Raw genomic sequence first — 21,319 nt, 5'->3', positions numbered from 1 at the left:
AAAAAAAAAAAAAAAAAAAAAAAAAAAAAAAAAAAAAAAAAAAAAAATAAGTCACAAAATCATAATTGCTTGAAAGAACTAAGTCGCAGAACAAAAAGGATCATCAAGAACTTTTTTAATGTGTGTTTTTCCTTTACCTCCACCATCTGTACACGCACATGATACAGACGGTCTGGTCGCGGGTTATTTGGCTCCTCGTAGATGATGGACATGTGCCGACCCTGTTTAAAGAAAAACATGAACACCACGGTTGAGATATTCTGAGGCTTATAACTGATCTAAGAACCCATTTCTAGGATCTACATTACATGGAATGCCTGATGCTAAAAAATCGTGAAGGGAACAGACTGGCACAAGGATTAGTGAATGGAAACAGAAAATACCTAATACAGTGCATGTTCACAAATAGGAAACCAGGAAAATCCCCTTGACCAAAAGTGGCTAAAAAGATGGATTTTTTTTTTAACAAAAACTATGCTTTGCAGACAATGCATGAGGTGCCTTTCCATTACTGCTGACAGGTCCAGACTGTGGTAACCAGAAAGTGCTTTGGTGGGTGAGTTAGTGAGGAGGGTGGGGTGGGCAGAAGGCTGCACAGACAGGCTGCTGCAGAGCTGGCACGTGGGAAAGACCCTGTAGCCCGCTCCCTCTGTAGCCCGCTCTCTCTGGGATCCAGCCCTGCTCACCCTCAGCCTCTGAACCTCCCTCCCCATAGCCAGGGCTCTTTGGGAATCCTGATGGGGCATAATGGGAAGGTCAACACCCATGAGCACCTCCACCCCAAACCCTCACACAAAAATCCCAAAAGGGTTCTAACCCCAAACCCAAAAGGGTTCCATTCACTAGCACTGGCGTTTCAGAAAGAAGACCATTGTCTGCAATCACCAATCACTAACAAGCTTTATCTAAAAAAGCATGCCCCATAGGCTTTTAATTACGGTGGTTTGGAACAAAGCAACAGACTGAATGCTTCATGAGCCTAAATTGTCTTCCATGTTTGGAGGGAAAATTAAGAAGAAATTTTGGTCCTCACTTTTCTGTGAATTCCAACTGCCTGTGTAATAAACTCTTTGGCAATAAAATATTGGTATGTTAATGGCCCGAACTCAAGATACTCTGAAAAAATAGGAAACTGAAATACAGCAGTGCCATGATGGCGTTTTTATTATGGAGCTACTTCTTCCTCTAAAAACTCTTCGGTGCTTCATTTTCAAGATGTTTTACAAAGTTTCTTTACAGGTTTTGAAACAATAGTTCAAAAACTTTGGGTGCCAGTAACAACAAAACACAACCCAGCCGTGCCTAAACACAAAAATCAGCCAGAATGCAAGGCTCTCAGCTGTGACGAGATATGTGAGACTTGCTCGTCCCTATTGTACAGTGAATGACACAAAAAAAAAACCTTCAGGAAGCTGGAATTGCTCTGCATTAACCACAGCACATACACCAGAAACAGCATCAAGTCAGGCGCAGGCACCTCCGTGCTGGTCAAGACACTGGGCTCTGTACTGTAGGACATTCAAAGCAGAATGTGACATTGACCCTGCCTTCGAGGAATTTCCTAGATTGCAGTTCTAGACTATGTCGCTGGTACATAGTGTATAGATGTCATTTCTCTTCTCAAAAAACCAAAATGGCTCCCTACTGTCTATATCAACTCAAATTCCTTATCGTAGCATGAAACATCCTCTTTCCCACCCTTCCAGGGTTGTTTTCTAGGACTCAGGAATCACTGTTAATACGGCCAAGTTGGACAGGTCACTGCTCCTCTGCCTTGGTTTATCTTATTCATTGATAAGAATTCTCATGTCATGCCAATGCTTAAAGTTCTGGCCCCAAATTAACCCTTTCCATGAAACCTTCTGTGGACCTCTCGACTAAATAAGTACCCAGTTGGGCCCCAGGTCCCACTGAGTCCTATTTGAACTTTACCTCAAACCCTTATTGTTCAGTGGATTGTAGCTATTTGCCTATTTCTTTTATCTCCCTTCTTAGATGACACTTTTGTTAAGGACAGGGGTCACCTGTCTTTTATGAGCCCAGCAATGTGGCCTTGCAAACTGGAAGGTCTCAAAAACATTTGTGAGACTGAATCGAAAGGTAGAAATGTAACAGTAAGTTTAACACGAAGCAGTGACTTAAGAGAAACAAGCGTGAGATATAGTTACGTCCTTTGGGAGGGGAGACAAGAGAAACCACCTGGGCTGGAATGGTCAGGGGAAGCAGGACCCTGAGGAGGAGCTACCTGCTCTCAACTTCCTTTAAGTTGCTACAAAATATTGGAAATGACTTAATCCAAATTATTTAAAGGCCATTTATCAAGATGTCCTAAAACTGGGTCAGCAACCAACTGCAACTGTCACGTCCCACCACTTGGGTCGTGTTCTGATACCTACAGTGAGCTGCACATCAGGCTTCTTTTCCAGAAGAACCATTTCACCAGGTAGGCCAAAGGACTTGATTTGGTAGCTGAGATAGCCACCATAGGAAGAAACCTAAAATTGGAATTGTAGGGTCAACAGCACAAGCATTAGAAGAACCTATGGGAACATTAACCCACATCACAAGCACAAAGGCCCCATCTGGAAAGATACCATCAACCTGTTCGTGGTCATCTTGAGAGAGAAGAATTGAAGAAGATATTTGAACTTTCTACTTTGTACCATTTTATATCACTTAAAATGTTTAACATGAACATCACTGAGCTTTACAAGCAAGAATATGCTTCTGTTAAGAAGATGGGGCACCTGGATGGCTCAGTCAGTTAAGCGTCCCACTCTTGGTTTTGGCTCAGGTCATGATCTCACAGTTTGTGAGTTCGAGCCCCACATCAAGGTCTGTGCTGACAGCATGGAGCCTGCTTGGGATTCTGTCTCCCTCTATCTCTGCCCCTCTCCTACTTGCTCTCTATAATAAATAAATATTTTTTTACAGAAAAAAAATTACAGTCACACAGAAACAAGTAAGATCCTTCTATTCTAGATGACTACTAACCCAAAGTGTTCATTTAATCTATAGCTATCCTCAGAAATCTAGGCCATTGGTTTCTTATTTAAATGAGAGAACTGGTGGGGCACCTGGGTGGCTCAGTAAGTTAAGTGTCTGACTTTGGCTCAGGTCATGATCTCACAGTTCATGGGTTCAAGCCCCGCGTTGGGCTCTGTGCTGACAGTTCAGAGCCTGGAGCCTGCTTTGGATTCTGCGTCTCTCTCTCTCTCTGCACTTCCCCTGCTTGTGCTCTGTCTCTCTCTTTCTCAAAAATAAACATTAAAAATGTTTTTAAAAATGAGAGAATTGGTTAATACCTATGTGCTACAAAATGAACCTCTAGAAGTAAATTTTTTAAAAACTTCCCCTGAGAGCAGATGGTGTGTATTTCCTAAGAGATCATGCATTCTCCAGGTACAGAAGCCATGTGTGATGGCTCTAGTAGGTATATAGATCTTTTCTCAAGGCCATCTAAGCAGTATGATCATGGAGGCATGAAGTCATAGTTCTGTGGCAGCTATTTCACCTCTGCTCCTGACACTTCCCACCCTTCGGATAAAAACCAATCAAGAAAGGAGTAATTGAGAGATGAAAATAAGAGGCAATGATCATCTCAGAGTGGGGCAGGACAAAACACCCTTCCTGGAAAACCCAAATAACCTGGAGGAAGGGAGAAGAACAGCATTACCAGGGCCCCAGGTCACAGACGTTCCCTAAAATCTGCAAACTGACAAAGTCACAGAGTTATGGTCTTAGAGTCTGGAAGTGTTCCTGGGTAGCGTCTTAAATCATCCTCTTGAGACTAAATATTGCCTTTCTGATGGACTAAAGTGGTTTGTAAAATATGTCCACAAATCCTTTGATACTCTTGTTTTCAAGACATGGAGCTTAATTTAATTCTCTTCCTTGAGTTCAGGATGGCCTTAGTGACTGCCTTCTAACCAGCAGAATATGGTAGAAGTGAGGATGTGTTTCTGTTGCAATTAAGTTATAAAAAGATTATAGTTTCTATTTTGAGTTTCTCTCTCTGTCTCTGTCTCTCTCTACACATCTCTAGCTCTCTCTCGTTTTCTACCAACTACTTACGGGAAGCCAGGTGCCACGTCACAAGATCCTAAGGACTATGGAGGCCTCACGTGACGAGGAACTGAGACTTCCTTCCAGCAGCCAGCAAGGAACAGGGGCCCGTGACAACCACACGAATGAGCTGGGAAATGGATCCTCCAGTCCTGATGACTCCAGCCCTGGCTGACATCTTGACTACAACCCTATGAGATACCTGAGCCATCCACTCCTGAATTCCTGAGCCACAGAAACTGGGCAACATAATAACTGTTTGTTGCTTTAAGCCCCAAAGTTTGGGGGTAATTGCACAGTAACGGATAACCTACATATGGGCTTACTGTGTGGAGGCCAAGAAGGGTGTCACGTGAGGTAGAAGAGGGGTCCTATGAGAGAAGCAACATTCCCTGCACTCAAAGGTCAAAACCCAAGTCCTTCAACTAGAAGACACAATTAGATTGGGGCACCTGGGTGGCTTAGCTGGTTGGGCATCTGACTTCGGCTCAGGCCATGATCTTGCAATTTGTGGGTTCGAGCCCCATGTCGGGCTCTGTCCTGACAGCTCAGAGCCTGGAGCCTGCTTCGGATTCTGTGTCTCCCCCTCTCTCTGACCCTCCCATGCTCATTCTCTGTCTCTCAATAATAAATAAACATTAAAAAAAAATTAGAAGACACAATTAGAGTCCTCGGGCCAACAAGGCCCTATTATGCAGTCGTTCTAAGAGAATGCAGTGCCACCTGACCCGGGCCGTGTGGAATCCACACCTTCTGAAAAGCTCTCCCCTGTGCTGCCAGGTGCCTGGTTCTACAGGAAGCCCACACGTCTGTCCTCAGAAATGAGCCTAGTGGGCCAGGCAGCAAAGGAAGAGCAACTCATTTGTCAGCTCCCCAAGGAATGTCTAGCTAACTGCATGTTGACTCGGCTAATGACAGCTGAGGTGCTACTGGCACCTTGTGCTTCTTGTAATAACTCATGAGTCACTTGTCAGCTTTTGTTTTCCTGACAAGGAGCCTTTCTTCCGCTTTAAAACAAGAATTCTTAGCAGTAGCTTTTAAAAGCACACATGTCCCATTTGCAACAGATATTATTGAAACGGTTAAGCAAAAATGGAGAAAAACGTGATGCGCGATTTCCTTTGCTGGTGAGCTAATGCTTGTGGGGTACATGAGGCTCATACATGCTTAACCCCTCCCAGCGGAAGGGCCACCTCTTTTCTGCATGTGTAGTTCATCTAATTTCTTCAGTTTTAGGAGCCTGAATTTCCTGACACTTCCTTCCAGACAGTAAATGATGCTCACGTGGTGATGGAGGAGGCCCGGCGAGGACTCAGAAGAACAACAGGATGCCGTTACCTTGTCTCCCAGGTAGGAAAGGGGTGCGACCCAGGACGCGCTATGCACGGTGGAGGGCAGCTCCTGGAGGTCTGCGACCACACTGCTGCTGCCCGGGTTGAATGAGACGGGGATGTCTGCTCTGTCTGCTGTCTCCAGGCTCCAGCCCATCATGTCCACAAACTGGAACACAAGAGCAAAGGATGGCAACGTGCACTTGCGGCTGCTCTGGTGACGACTGAATTATGCAGAACAATAAGGACCAGCGGCAGCCACCTTGCTTCAAAGGCTTCACTTGGATGCCTCCTCTTGAACTTGACCTTGGATTCCCATGACAGAACCCTCCCCAGCCACTGCCTCCCTTGGACCCATCACAACTGGGAGTACTCAGACAGCGGTGATCACAGTATGTGGAATTTATCTTTGTCCCAGCACACTTCCTGGATCTGGACACGTAGTAGGTAGCCTATAAATATTGAAATAACATACAAATAAGTGTGGGAATAATAACTAGGACCGTGGGCACATTTTAATGGTGAGCTCTTTAGAGAGCAAATGTGAGATGGAATGGAGTGGCCGGCTATCATGATTTTTCTTTAAATGAATCCTCATAACAAATAATTTTTGATCATAAAGGAAGACAAGATTTAAATGATGAGGGAGAAAAAAAGAAGAAATTGACAAGACATTAGTAAGAAGTAATGCTTCTGGGTTCCCCTGGAGGTAGAAGACCTCAGTGGATTTACAAATTAAGTTTTTCCCCAGTTACAAGCCTACATTCCTCTGGAGAGGCAGGCAATGAAATTTATAAAATAATTATTCCTCACATCCCTGTTAGACAGAAGACATTACTCACACAAAGAAGGCAAGTGTGAAACTGCTGGTTCATGGAATAACAAAGGCCAACAAAAGTTTTAGTTTCATGGAGCTAATTTAAAAACTGGCCAGAGATGTGGTAAAAATAAATGAGATGGAAAGTAAAACAGAAAAACAGGAAGCAGAGAAAAATAAGTGAGGGGGAAGAACAGGAAACCCCATTTATTTCATGAGTGTTTCTTGAGCATCTATTATGTTCTGGACGCTGCTATAGGCACTGGGAATATATCAGGAGCTTACATGCTGCTGTTGGAGAAAGATACTTATAAACATATTTTAAAACTAACTGGATAACATGTCAGGGAGGGATAAATTCTACAGAGGACACAAAGAAAGGTAAGCATACAGAGCATTCAGGGTGAGCTATTTCACAGGGAGCAGTGAGGGGAGGCCCCTCTGAGCCCAGGACACTTGTGCAGACCTGACCAATGGAGGGACTGAGCGTGAGGACATCTGTGGAAAGAACAGTGCGGGCTGAGGAATGGTGAGCACAAACCTTAACACTTTAACAAAGTAACATATAAAATTTCCCCAAGCCCTCACACTTCAGGGCAATTCACTTCCTCCCCATTTGGAAGTACAAAATGAAACCCAAAACGCTAATTCCGTATATACCTTAGCTCTTCTTTTATGTGTACTGTGACAACGGTTATTTATTCCAAAACAAAAGCAGCGGGTACAACCCTTGGGATTTGCCGGGTCCAAGTAGAATGATCCTTCTCGACACATATTACATTCCATACCCTCCACGTTCTCCTATTGAAATAAAACAAGAAACAAGAGATGGCTTCTTCTAAAGCTTCCCTGATGGCAATTAGCTACTTCTGCAAATTAATGCCAATACAAGATGTTACAACGCAGATGCTGACAAGACATGGAAAGTTATATAATTGTCAAGCTTTTTATATCACGTTAATTGTTTAAACTATTCTACCACACTTCAGTGAAAGAGAGAATTTTCTCAATTTCACAAGATGCCCTTTGGCATCCTGAATGTAGAGAAATAGCACCATAAGGATTCACAATATGGTGGATGGCTGGTTCATTCCACTTACTTCTACCTCAAAACATATGCTGGCACTTCGGAGCTCTCCTACCACCTGACAGGAAGTCCTGGAGCAGACTATTAACTGGGGGGCTATAGGCCAGGAATAAGCTTCTGGGGAGCCTCTGAACCTCTTGAAATTATAAAGTTTGGTGCCAACTTTTCTGGAAAGGATCCATATCTGTCTTCTGATTCTTACAGTCTACATCTTCTCCAAAGGATAAGAAGGGTCTTCCCTTGTAACTATTTCTATCTAACGAGATAATAACTATTAAATGCTACATGCCTTGTGGAAATCCATTATAGGTCAGTCCCACTTCCCACATATTTTTATGCATTGAGCCAACATGAAGAACTTCCTCACCGACCAGTGGCTAGTGCCCTCGGGATTGCGTGTTCTGCCTCACCTTGCACAGGCAAGCTCCGGTCCCTGGGTCGCAGACCCCTGGCTCTGTCCCATCCCTGTTGCAATGGCACGGGATGCACTCAGGGAAGTGGTAAAACCCAGAAGCACACTGGTCACACTGCCGCCCCATGACTCTGGGCTTGCACCTGGACCCAAAGCAAAGGAAGCGAAAGTGTTCATCGTCTTTGCCGAAGTCTACCTGCACAGCATTAGAGCAGTTCCTGCACAAAACCAGCTGAACCCACACACTGCCCGCCTGTGGGGTGCTCACTTCCCAAGGCAGAATGGAAAGCAGCAGAGAAAAGGCACTTCCACAAAGTAGGTCAAGACGACCATCCTGGAGGTCACCTCTGGGTCTGGCGTGTGCTAGGCTCTGGGTGTACAAGGACAGACACAGCCCCTGAGCCTAGGTGGCAGGGCAGAAATGTGGACAATACACACACGGGGTCTCAGCTGGGGTTGGGGATAGCAGCTCTGACCCAGGCTCCCAGAGGGAGGTGATGTGTGAGCTGAACCTAAAAGGGTAAATGTTGTGGGGTAGGAGTAGAGGTGGGTGTTCCAGACAGAAAGAACAGACAGGAGCATCCTGGGGTGTGCAGGGAGCACACATATGAGTGAAGAAAGCTGACCCATTAGCTGAAGAGGGAGGCAGGAGGCAGTTCATGGGGATAGAGGTACTGGCTGCCATGATGCTCTCTGGTGGAGTGCGGTGGCTGAGCCCTGTGTACTGAAGGCAGTTTGGCTGGAGTACTGACCCCAGCTCTGGCGTCCAGCAGATACACTATCTTAATAATTTGCTAAGGCCCCATTTTCTCATCTGTGAAAGGGAAAATGCTAACCACTACCTCCCAGGACCCCTGTGGAGACAGATGAGGCACATGGCAAGCTCTCAGACAAGGAATCGCCATCTTGCAAAGCTTTAAGTAGGAAAGAGTGTGGTTGGATGTGTGTGTGGATGGAGTCAAGATGATCAATTCTGCAGCAGGCTGCAGTGTCAAGAGGGAGAAGGGGCTGAATTAGGGCAAAGGCACTTGGAATGGAGAGAAGAGATGGGCTCCAAGTTATTTGGGGGTGAGGCTGCTAGGGCTTGTAGTTTTCTGGATGACAGGAGAGAAGAGGGAAAGGCAAGGAAGACCCCCAATCATCCAGACTGGGCCCCAGAGTGGATGCGGGAGTGGGCAAGGCTGGCGGGAAGTCCAGCGGGCAGTGGCCCTGTGCATGGGCTCCAAGGAAAGCTCTGTGGGGAGCAGGGAGCCATCCACACATCTGCGCACTGGAGGCAAAGAGTGGAAGGGAAGACCCAGAAGTTGACAGAGTGAGAAGAGCAGTGACAGGTCAGCAGAACGGAGAAGCCCGTCACCCTGCGGGCTGGAGGGAGGGAGACGGAGTGGGAGTCAGCTCCATCACCAAGCTCCATGGCTGACGTCTGGTGGGATCCACACGCTGATCTTTTCTTTGTGGGTCTAAAGAAAATACTAGAAAATGTGTGTTATATCATAACATTGGAGGTATAATCTGACACAAAATATTTTACCACTAACTTGCTACCAATGTCTATTAAAATATCTTGCCCCAGGGACCATTCTGAAAAAGAGAAATCTAACTTTCTTTCCCACAAAGTTTTCCTTTGGCAAATACCTGCTTATAATCAAGTACAGAACGTTGTGTTTGATGAAGAACGCAAACTTGGGACCACGCAGCCCAGCTTTGAATCCCAGCTTGGCTACTCACTGGATATAGAACCTTGAGCAAATTAACCTTTTAATAGCTGAGTTTACTTAGCTGTAAACATAGAGATTACATATCTACTTCATAGGATTATTTTATGAATAAAATAACATATAGAAAAGCCTTAGAACAGTACTGTGCACACATGTAAGAATTTGCTATCATTATTCCTATGGCATTGGTAAGGGAGCAAATGGGAGTCCCTAGGTTACCCTGCTCAGCACACCTAAAAAGACACAATTCGTTTTACCTGCAAGGCCTGCTTCCAGGTCAAAGGTCATTGCAGTTCTTTCTGGTCTTCCTCCCTACCTGATACCTGCAGAAATTCTCTTCATAAGGAAGCAAATATTCTCCAAATCACACCTAGAGCAATGTAGGTGAAAGTGTCAACACTCTGCTTAAAGTTATCCACTCCAGTGTGGTGGACAGAAACTTTGGGAGAGATTCTTCTTCAAAGCTGGATAAATTATGGGCCACTCACAGGCTTCTTTCTTTTCTTTTTCTTTCTCTTTTCTTTCCTTCTTTCTTCCTTCCTTCTTCCCTCCTTTCCTCTCTCTCTTCCTTCCTTTCCTTCTTTCTCTTCCTTTCTCCTCCCTTCCTTTCTTCTTTCCTTTCTTTCTTCCTTTCATTCTCTCTCTCTTTCCAACACACAAATTTGCATTCACTATAAGAGGGTTCCTAGGTCCTGATTAGTAACACCTGCTCTCTTACTGTGACTCTCAAACTAAATGCAATCAGACAGTCCAGCAAAAACAGAAACAAAAACAAAAACCAAAGACTGGTCCCAGATGACTCCTTATTTCTGGGAGGAGCAGTCAGCAGGTGGGGAGGGGAGCACAAGATTCTTCTGGTGGTCTAGAGACAGGAAAGAATAGAGTGCAGACCGCCCTGCCCAAATAAAATCCTCAGAAAGAGGAAGCTTTGATCAGAAGAGGAGCTTGAAGATGGTCTGACTTAGGCTGGGTGGGCTCTGCTCCTCTCACCCAGCCCAGAGGGAAAGAACACTGTGCGGAGACAGTGCTATGGTCACAAACTGCCAACCGGGCAGCTTGTCGAACCAAAGTCCAGGTTTCTTATAGCAAAGGTGCAGGGCTTCTGGCTTCCAGGTGCTGTAATTGAAGGCTGGTGCCAAACGAGCCACTCACATGCTGAATGCCATTGGTGGCCAAGGCTGAGGGTGGCCCCTTGAGCAAATGACCTGGACCTAGGCCTTGAAGGCAAGGACAGGCAGACAGGCGCCTATTTTGCGTATTTTCACCTCAGTGGGAAAGAAAGGTACCAGAGTGGTTTACAGGGAGGGCAGCTGTGGATGCTGCTTGTTGAGACAAAGAGAAACGGAAGCAAATCATTCCTTGCTAAGTATTTCAGAATGCTGTGAGATGATGTGGCGGCAAGGAGAGGTGGGCTGAGGGCATGTGGTCACGTCAGCAAGGTGAGGTAAAGCTCTGGGCCTCACTCCGCACACAAGGAGCAACAGAACGCCTAAGGCTGGACAACAAAAAGCCAAAAGCTGAGCAGAGTGAGAAGAGTGTGGGCCTGTGAACTGACCCTGAGGACCCCATGTGGGACCGACAGAGAAGGATTAACCAAAATGTGGACATTATAATATCAGAATTCCTGAGCATTGAGCATGTGAATCATATGCAAAAACAAGCAGCCAAATGACTTTTTGGCGGTACCATGACAACAAGGAATCAAAAGGAAACTTCCTCTTCAAAGTCTAGCTGAACACCTCTTAAAAACTACCTCAAGTCAGCCTGACCATGACACATTTCTCCAGTGAGATGCTCTGCTGCCCAAGGAGCTGCCCTCGCTGCAAAGGCAAGAAGTTTCCAGCAGATGCTGCCTGTAGGTGCAGACTGGGGGTGTGGGTCAAGTGAATTCATCTCCAAGGCAATGGGCTCATGGCCAGGCCTTATTACAGAACATCTGCGCATGTGTGGGTGCTTGCTGTGTTGCACAAATGGCTAGAAAGTAGGGTGTGAGAGTGAACCCTACCCTTTGCTCATTCAGTACAGTGGGTCTCTTAATAGTACACCCACTTCAACTCCAGTCGTAATCTAGAATCCAAAGTCTACCTTATTCATTCTTCAGTTCAATAATCACTGAGTGCTTTCTATACACATAATCCTGTGTTAGAGGATGCAGGAGGGAGGGGATAAAGTAGTGTAAGTGGGTCTTGACCATGGCACATTTTCACCAAGAACACAGGGCACAGAGATGCAGAAAGTGAGGTAATCATATGAGAAATGGGATGTAAGCATCTCATTTAGGGAATGAGATGATAATAACATCTCTGCGGACTCATAGAAGGCTTCATGCCTTCTTTGAGTTTGTGCTTTTTTTAAAAAAAATATGTTTATTTATTTTTAGAGGAAGAGAGAGTGAGAGAGCAAGGGAGGGGTAAAGAGAAAGAGAGAGAGAATCCCAAGCAGACTCCACACTGCCAGCACAGAGCCCAACACAGAGCTCAATCTCACAAGCCGTGAGATCATGACCTGAGCTGAAATCAAGAGTTGGATGCATAACCAAACGAACCACCCAGGTGCCCTGAGTCTGTGCTTTTAACACATAATCCTTGGGATATGTGTAGCAGAAGAAGGAAAGGAGAACTGATACCTGGAGAACCGAACATATAAAAAGTGTTTAGAGGAAGTAAGAAAACCAAGCCAGAGAAGGAAGCTGAAAAGAGGCTTAAGTTAGGGTCGGTGGGGGCCATATTACCACAAAAGCCAGTCTTTAACCTATCAGGTTGTTGTGAAAGGTTCTTGGGCAGTGATGTGATGGAAGTGGCACCTGGCAGACCCACGTGCTCTCAAGGGAGCCTGCACAGAACATGGCACTCACCATGCCACCCTGGTGGTTAGTACGGCTTCCCCTGCCAGACCTTGACCTCTTATTAGTAGGTGGGTGTACCTTCTGCATGAGGCACAGCACCCAAATTGGAGTAGGTGCTGGATGGCGTTTGAGCAATAAAACATGCTGATGCCTGAGAAAACAGAATTTAAGGCAAAAAAAAAAAAATCACAGTAATTGAGAAAAATGTTTCATTATAGTTAAAAATATCAAGAGGATAAAATCATAAATGTACATGCATTTATCCACATTGCCTCCAGTTTTGTAGACTAGATTAAGAATTCTATGTATTAGTGACAAAATTATGGGGAAAATATATTTTAAATCCCAAGATTATTGTGTACTTAGCATCTTCTTTTTCAATTAAGCCTCCTCCCCAAAAGGAATGAATGAGTGAATGAGTGCTTGAGTAAACCAGGAAAAGGAAGGTCAATTAGAAGACCACCAATATGATTTAAATATGAGGGGGTAAAAGTACTTAACCAAGGTGGCAGCAGAGAGCTGAGGAAAGAAAGGGGATAATACATATCCTGCCAGAAGTTGACAATTGACTGACTATGGGGAAAGGGAGTTGATTCTAATATGATACTGGGATTTCAGGCTTTGGGCACAGGGAAGAGACTATCACCAGCAAGTAGGGTTAAAAAATTTTTTCAAAGAGAGAAATGTTCTGAAAGGCAGGATAATGGCAGAGGTTTCAGATATGGAATCAGAGTTGGAAGAATTTTGGAGTTGTAAGGGCCCTAAAAGATCATCTAATCTAACACTTCATTACACATGTGAGGGGACTCCAAGAGTTTAGGAAACTGGTCCGAGGTCCCCTAAGTAAAGCCAATAAAAGAACCCATGTTGAACTGATTTACGATGAAGGTAGGATAAGCTAACCATCAAGGGGTCAGGACTGGAGCTCTGGATCTGGAATCATCTAGGAGGGGGTGGTTGAAGCCAGGAGAATGGGCGGGGTTTCAGGAGGACAAAGTATAGAGGGAAGAAGGCAGACACAGCCAAAAGATCATTCAAAGAGATGGAGAAAGACACTGGTGTTATAGAAGATGCAGGAAGCCAGAGAAAATGTAGGTAAGAGCTCTGAGCACCATCGCCATGGAAGGGGCCCCATCCACCCGGCTCGCCACCAAGTCCCAGTGTCCCCTAGAGCTGCCTGGAATTTACCATTCCTATCAACTGAAGAAGGGCATCAAAGGAAAGGCTTCTCCAAATTGGCAGGGCTGATGGAACTCTGCCTAGCTAGAAGCACTTCCGTTCCAAGAATGCCAAGTCCATGACCTTTTCTGGAATTTTATTTCTCCATCTAACATAAACATTTAGTAAATCTGTGAGGATTCACTTAGATAGAGGTTCCTTCCCTCCAAAAACAAAGGGTGTTTCTTTTGCTACTGCTCTTCTGAAAAGGCACATTTGCACATGTGGCTTCACTGGACATCCAGGTGGATTACCATCTCCTTTAATTGATCTCAAAACAGCCTGGAAGTGGTTGGCATCATGCTAGTTCTTTAAAGCAGTCATTCCCAGCTTCTTGTATCTGTCAGTGATTGATAAAAATCTTCTGAGGATATTCTAGCCCCTCTGCTTGTTCATAGAATCTGATGACATCATCTTCCATTATTAAAAGCGATGCAAATGTACTTTTTCATTGTATTATATCAGAGTAAGTTAGCATTGCTACTAAAAACAAAATCTTGATCAATATAAGCATCTTTAAGACCTCAGTGTAGAGTTGGCCAAAATAATGGATTTCCTGGCATTGGTACAACATAATTTTGTAATATTTTCTATGTTACAATCAGAGATTGAAGATGAACAGGATTTTAAATTTAGGTGGAAAGGTAGAGATAATTTTACCAAACTTTTAATGGATTAGGAAACTGAGACCCATGGAGGCAGAGTAATTTGCTCAATCATCTAGCTAGTTTATAACAAAGCTGAGTCGAGAACTCAGTTTTATGGTTCCAATTTATTCTCAATTGTCTCTAAAATTATACAAGTTTTTTTTAAAAAATGCTTCTTTATTTTTTGAGAGACAGAGAGAGTGCAAGTGGGGGAGGGGCAGAGAGCAAGTGAGAGAGAGAATCCCAAGCAGGTTCCTCACCGATAGCACAGAGCCTGATGTGGGGCTTGATCTCACAAACCGTGAGATCATGACCTGAGCCAAAATCAAGAGTCAGGTGCTTAACTGACTGAGCCACCCAGGCATCTCACACTGGTTTTAATTAAGTACAGATTAAGTATTGTGGATTGCTACAATTACTTTTTTTTTTTATAAATAGTTTATTGTCAAGTTGGTTTCCAACAACACCGAGTGCTCATCCCAGCAAGTGCCCTCCTCCATGCCCATCACCCCCCCCACACACCCATCAGTCCTCAGTTTGTTCTCAGCATTCAAGAGTCTCTCATGGTTTGCCTCCCTCCCTCTCCCCCACTATTTCCCCCCTTCTTCTCCCCCATGGTCCTCCGTTAAGTTCCTCCTAATCCTCCTATACGTGCAAACATATGATATTTGTCCTTCTCTGCCTGACTTATTTCACTCAGCATAACACCCTCAAGGTCCATCCATGTTGCTACACATGGCCAGATTTCATTGTTTCTCATTGCCATGTAGTATTCCATCGTATAGATAAACCATATCTTCTGTAACTAACTTTAAAGTGCCTGAATGTTTATGTTTCATTTTCTTTTAGTATGATAAACTTAAACACCTATGAACAGTGAAATAAAATCTGAAAATTCCAATGTGTATGTTTTGGGATCGGTGATACTCTGTACAACTGCAAGACAGTCTGTTGTCTCACTGAGAAAAGGATGTTTTTTCTTTTTGTGGCAAGTTCCAGGCATCTTTGATCATTTCCTTCATATTAACTTTAGGTTCCTCTAAACACATTCTTCATTTTCATCAGGAAATTTTGTCTGAGGGTGAGGAGAAGAGCATTCTTTTCTCTAATGGTTTCTTTCTTTTTTTTAAATTTTTAACATTTGTTTGTTTTTGAGAGAGTGTGTGTGTATATGTGTGAGCAGGGGAGGGGCAGACAGAGAGAGAGACAGACAGACAGAGAGACAAACAGACAAAATCTGAAGCAGGTTCCAGGCTCTGAGCTGTCAGCACAGAGCCTGACATGGGGCTCAAACTCACAAACCATGAGATCATGACCTGAGCCAAAGTCAGACACTTAACCGACTGAGCCACCCAGGCGCTCCCCCTCAGTCTCAAACTTTTTACTTGTATGTTTGGCTTTTGAAAGAAAAGCCAAAGTAGTCATTATGGAAAAACAGAACTCTGTTGGTCTGCCTTGCATTTATTTTGTGGCTTAGTAAGTTTTTGTTTTAATTATATATGGGGGCACTATAATATTTTCAGTATTTAGGGCTTTAAAAGTTTCTTCATGCAGCTGTGATGAGGCCACTTACAGAATCCTGGGCCCCATCCTCGGCCAGCACTCTCCCGCCCTGATAACCCTCCAGCTCACCCTTGCTATCTTCCTCTCCTGCTCTTCCCCGAGTTCTGCATCCTCTAGGTTATGCATTGCTTATTCTGCTGTTCAGACAGAACCTTGTTCTCTCACTTTTTTTTTTAATCTCCAGATTCCTGCTATGGTACCTCTCAAGCAAGCAGAGGATTTTACTGCTAAGACCTCCCCTTCCGTTCATCCAGCTTATTCGTCAGATACTCTTTATGCTGAAGGATTCACACAAACCAATTCCACATAAAGACACTGAATTATTTCCTTTAATTTGTTCTTCAAATATATTAAAATGAAAATGACTACTCCTAATTAAATCCATTTGCCTTTTTTATAACACCCTGGATTTCCTTTTCTTCTTTTTTTTTTTTTTAAATTTTTTTATTTTTTTTTATTTCTAGGAGAGAGTGTGAGCAGGGAAGGGTCAGAGAGAGAGGGAGTCACAGACTGAAACAGGCTCCAGGCTCTGAGCTGGCAGTCAGCACAGAGACTGACGCAGGGCTTGAACCCACGAACCACGAGATCATGACCTAAGCGAAAGTCGGACGCTTAACCGACTAAGCCACCCAGGCGCCCCTGGATTTCCTTTTCTGAAGCCAGTTCTAATTCTACGGTTTCCTCTGGTCTGGTAGATGTTCTAGAAGATTTCTGGGATATTTGTGTATGTTTTAGACAGAGTACAGCAGACCGGCTTGTGGTCAAGTCAAGAGGCCGGCTTGGCTGACTGTCTTTCAACTATTGTTCTGACTCTCCCGTGACCATTTTTCATACCAAGATGGCAGATCTCGTTGGTGTTGTTCTCTTGGCTTCATGGAGAGAAATATTGTATCTTCCCCATCCCTGTGGATGTTGCCAGTGAGAGCCACACATTTTATTTACAAATACTCTGGAGCTCTGGTGTCACATGTTTATGACTAGCTATCAGTTTGCTGTCTATAAGAGGGTTTTGTATTTCAAGAAAGGGAGACTGGCATCCTTGGGAACATAAAAAGGGAGAGGCCAGTGGTGAGAGAGTAGTAGAAAATATTAGTGCAACGTTTGTTATTTGAGGAAAGAAGGCCCTGGTAGAGGTAAAAAAGAACAAGATGAAAGTGCAGTGGGGCTGTGAGCCTCCCGAGGGTAAATGACACCCACCGATGAAAGAATAGAAGAAAAACGCCAGCTATGTGAAATAAAGAAGAGAGGAGAGGAGATGTGGTGGGGAATACCAAATAGCTCAGCTAGAATGATGCAGCAATGGCCATGCGATAGACCGAATCTACAAGATTCGGGCATTTGTCCAGCTCCCTTTTTGGCCCAAGGGTTGAAAGAGAGGGAATGGAGGCAATTTTCCCTGGAGAAGCAAATCTAGGTCAGTAATGAAGTCACAGGATCATACACCTCTCTTCTTTCCCTCTCTCCTTCTATAAAGTTGGCTGGGTCATAATCGGCACAGAGAGGTCCTTTTAGCTTCCTGCTTCTCCATCTTCTCCAGCCATCAGCCTGCAAGCATCCCCTGAACACAGTGTGTCTTCTGTTCTCTCGCATTTCTGCATTCCTGCAGGTGCTGGTGGAAGTCTGTGCCTTCTGCCCTAAGTGCCATTCTCTTCTTACATCAGTGATTAACTGGAGGTAAGTCAGACGTTTTCACAGGCTCATGGGTGCATTTGAGACTCAATGTAGCATCTTCCATTAATGAACTAAGTGCCTGACTTTCTTCCAGAGAATGGCTTAAGCACTGGAGGGAAAGGAACCTAATATATGTTATTTAACAGTGAGGAGAAAACACTGAATATCACCTCCAAATTCTTTGTGCAAATCTCACTCAGTTTAGGCTCCTGGTTTGAGAAGGATGAGCAACTGAACTGACTCAGGGGGGACTCACACCTGTGGTTTTAAAGACTTGGAATGTTTCATGACTCAGGCTGTCACTCAGCTTCCTTTCCTGTAGCACAAAGGAGCTGTTAGGCACCCGGGCAACAATTAAAGGTGTGGTCAAGGGTCCTTCCTTAGGAAAGGCAAACACAGGTGCTATAGAGAGTTGAATTTTGTAACCAAAAAGATATGTTCAAGTTCTAATCTCCAGGACCTGAGAAGTTTGGAAATAGGGTGTTTGTAGATATAATCAAGTTAAGATGAGGTCATGCTGGAGTAAGGTGGCCCTAATCCTATATGACTGGGGCCCTTAGGAGAAGAGACACACACAGAGGAGAATGTGACGAGTGAGACACACAAGGAGGATCCATGTGATGGGGAGCAGAGACTGGAGTCATACATCTATAAGCCAAGCAACTCCAAGGCCTGCTGGTAACACGAGAAGGTAAGAGAAAGGCCTGGAACAGATTCCCCCCTAGAGACTTCAGAAAGGGCATGGCACTGTCAACACCTTGATATGGGGCTCTTAGCCTGACTATAAGAAAATAAATTTCTATACAAATCANAAAAAAAAAAAAAAAGAAAAAAAGAAAAGAAATTTCTATTGTTGTAAGTCACCCCCTTTGTGGTAATTTGTTACAGCAGCCAAGGGAAACTAATACCGTCGTCCTCGAGCTGGAGTCACAGATGGCTGCCCCCACCGCTATCTGGGCTGTCACTCCCAGGTCACAGGCTCGGACTCCAAAACATCCACTCCCCATCGTGGGTGGGAGTGTAGGGCTGGTGGCGACCCTCACACTTGCTCCTGCACCCTGCCACACCGGCTTGGAATGGCGGCTCTGCCATGGTTTTCCTGCCACATAACCCCCTACCCGACTCTTTCCAGCCTATGCTCCTACGAGACTGGATCCAGTCTTCGTCCCTTGCGGCCATTCTCCAGTTCTGCTGAGATCAGGTTGACCACGTGTAATCATGTGATACTGGCCTCCAGCTTCCAATGAGAGCTCAACCTAATCAGCAGAAACTCTTAGCAATGCGGTATCTGTTGGTGCTGACGTTTGCCACTGTTCCTTATCAGTCACTGGACCTCCCGCTTAGTCCCCACGCAGCCCCACTCTCAGGTCAGGCTCTCCGGCATATACCTCCCTATCCTGCCTGCTCAGCCCCAACCAAAGCCCACTGTGGAGGCCCTAGGACCCCTTCGAGCTTGCCTGTCTGAGACAGGGCAGCAGGCCTGAGGGCTCTGGGCTTTGTCACCCACTGTCCTCACAAAACTGCCCGCTTACCCTAGAATGAAGATTTGGAGCCAAAACCTAAATACAAATGGCTGGCGCTCACCACAAGGTGACACAGCGGAAGAAAGGATAACTTAATTATTCACACATATGGGACACACTGAGAACAATGCTGGAGCGAATGGGAAAAGCTGTTTGTGACCTCAGGCAACTGGTCATCCACCACCCCCGAGGCTACCCTGAGTCCGAGAGGACTGCCACTCCGCACACCACAGCCCATTCAGCATGGGGAGCTCCACCCTGAGGTGAACACAGTGCAGTCCTTGGAGCTGTGAGACATGAGAAGTAATGGCGCCCGGAATGTGCAGATGACATCTTCCCTTCCCATAACAGGTAAGTCCACCTGAGCTCACCTGCACTGCCCGTGGTCCCTGTCGCATTCCGGGGTGGCAGCCCCAATGGCACCCCTCCTGGAACAGTTGCAGCCTTCGCAGCCGGCCAGGGGGTGGAAGCTGAAGGAATGCGGCTCGCACACCTCACACTGAGGCCTGACCGTGTGGGGAGGGCAGAGGCACCTCCCTGTTGTCTCCTCACAAAGGCGTGGGCCACAGTTGCATGCTGGCCAGGGAATAAAGAGGCACAATGTGAGGGTTAGACACCACGCGGCCTGTAGCAGGACTTCACCAACTACCAGGATTTCCAGAAGCTTCCAAGGGTCTGGGAGAAATGTCTCGCTTTTTCTTCATTATGGCATTATTGAGTGTGGCTGATCTGAAAGGTACTCTTGGAGCCAAAACCAACCATATTACATACGCATGGCAGACATGGTGTGAGGCACAGCTGGACCCACTGGCGCCGAGACAGATACTCAAAGAAGCCCACTCAGCTGCAGTCACATGCCATTCTAATGTGACACCTGTCATTTGTCAGAGGGTCCTGTTCCTCACAGGCTTCCTGAAGTGCCTCCACATCACCCCAGTGCACTGAGCTCAAGGTCAGGGCATAACACAGCAGCAGCAGGACCCTCATTAGGCAAAGGCTCCAGGAGAGGACTGTGCACCACACCTGCACCCCTCACTTCATGTGGCCTATGCTGACCCAGTGTCTCAGCCACAGGCTCGCTCTCAGATGAAATTCCCTGGGCTTCCCATTCAGAGAGTACTCTGCTCCTGTGGCCCTGGCCTTCCTCTTTTTTCTTTTTTTGTTTTATTTATTTATTTTGAGAGAGAGAGAGTGCACACGTCCACGCATGTGTCAGGGAGGGGCAGAGAGAAAAGGAAAAAGAGAAAATCTCAAGCAGACTCCATGCTGTCAGCATGGAACCCAATGTGGGGCTCGAACTCATGAATTGTGAGACCATGACCTGAGCTGAAACCAAGAATCAGATGCTTAGTGACTGAGCCACCCAGGTGCCCCACCTCCTCCTATTTCAATCGAGATTTGGTTAGGCTGCAAAAATTGAAGGGGTTTCCAATAGGAAGAGGGATTGAACTGTCCAATATTTCCATGCTTAAGGCTCTCTCTTTATACTCGCCTGCTGCCAAGTGCATGGGTCACATAACTTAGGAAGCACAAATATTTAGCTTCTAGAACCTCGTACTCGGAATATGGTCCATTGGCCACCAGCATGGGCATCATCTGAGTAGTTAAAAGAAATGCAGACTCTCAGGCCCCAACCCCGGGCCTCCTAACTAAGAATCTGAATTCTCACAAGATCCCAAGGTGCAAGGGGAGTCTCCAGCACAGTGAACATCAAGAAGGCCTGCCCTCAGGGCACCTGGGTGGCTTAGTTGGTTAAGCATCTCACTCTTGATATAGGCTCAGGTCATGATCTCACAGCTGTTGAGACTGAGCCCTGTGTTGGGCTCCATGCTAGGTGTGGGATCCTCTCTCTTCCTCTCCCTCTGCTCCTCCTTCGCTCTTTCTCACTCTCTCTCTTAAAAAAAAAAAAAAAAAAAAAAAGGCCTGCCCACCCTAGATGACTGTCATCCGTCTGGGACCAGACACAGCCCTGAATGACCCAAACGTGCACTTACGCTTGCAGTTTGGGAATCCATAGTAGCCCACTCGGCAGCGGGTACACTGTCTCCCAATGACACTGGGTCGGCACTGGCACTGCCCACCCTCTGGGCTGCAGTGACGGCCAATGGCCCCAGTGGGGTGGCACTCACAAGGCAGCGCGCCCTTGTGGTAAAGGGCCACCAGGGATCTGGCAGAGTTCTTACAGAATCCAGAGGCCGTCTGGGGGCTGTGAAGACAAAGTAACAGTATTATCGCAGGAGGCGTGCCCAATAAGAGTCCCAACCTCTCCTTCCCTCTTGCTCCACCAAAGGGTGTTGTAGGGGCAGTGCTCTTGCTGTGGAGTCTGGGAAGAAATGAGAGACTACCCCACCCCAGGATTCACAGCCAGCAACAGCCACCCCTCCTTGTGCCCATCTATTCCAGAGCACATCACACGACTGGC

At 45.7% G+C, this 21,319-nt stretch overlaps 1 protein-coding gene across 1 annotated transcript in view; it reads right to left on the bottom strand.

Annotated features, from left to right (window-relative positions):
• The window catches only part of LAMA3 (laminin subunit alpha 3), a 263,483-nt gene that overhangs the window by 86,175 nt on the left and 155,989 nt on the right, over positions 1-21,319 (bottom strand). Inside the window, exons 31-37 of the mRNA XM_077778240.1 lie at positions 20,892-21,103; positions 19,269-19,473; positions 7,711-7,855; positions 6,874-7,014; positions 5,404-5,565; positions 2,397-2,495; positions 138-221 (exon numbers count right to left, since the gene is read on the bottom strand). Of these exons, the coding sequence (XP_077634366.1) occupies positions 138-221; positions 2,397-2,495; positions 5,404-5,565; positions 6,874-7,014; positions 7,711-7,855; positions 19,269-19,473; positions 20,892-21,103 (1,048 nt within the window). The remainder of the gene's footprint in view (positions 1-137; positions 222-2,396; positions 2,496-5,403; positions 5,566-6,873; positions 7,015-7,710; positions 7,856-19,268; positions 19,474-20,891; positions 21,104-21,319) is intronic.

The sequence above is a fragment of the Crocuta crocuta genome, unplaced genomic scaffold (assembly GCF_008692635.1).
Source record: "Crocuta crocuta isolate KB4526 unplaced genomic scaffold, BGI_CrCroc_1.0 scaffold26, whole genome shotgun sequence".
In the NCBI taxonomy this organism is placed as follows: Eukaryota; Metazoa; Chordata; class Mammalia; order Carnivora; family Hyaenidae; genus Crocuta; species Crocuta crocuta.
The sequence above is the reverse complement of the archived record's forward strand: the minus strand, read 5'-3'. Positions and strand labels throughout refer to the sequence as shown.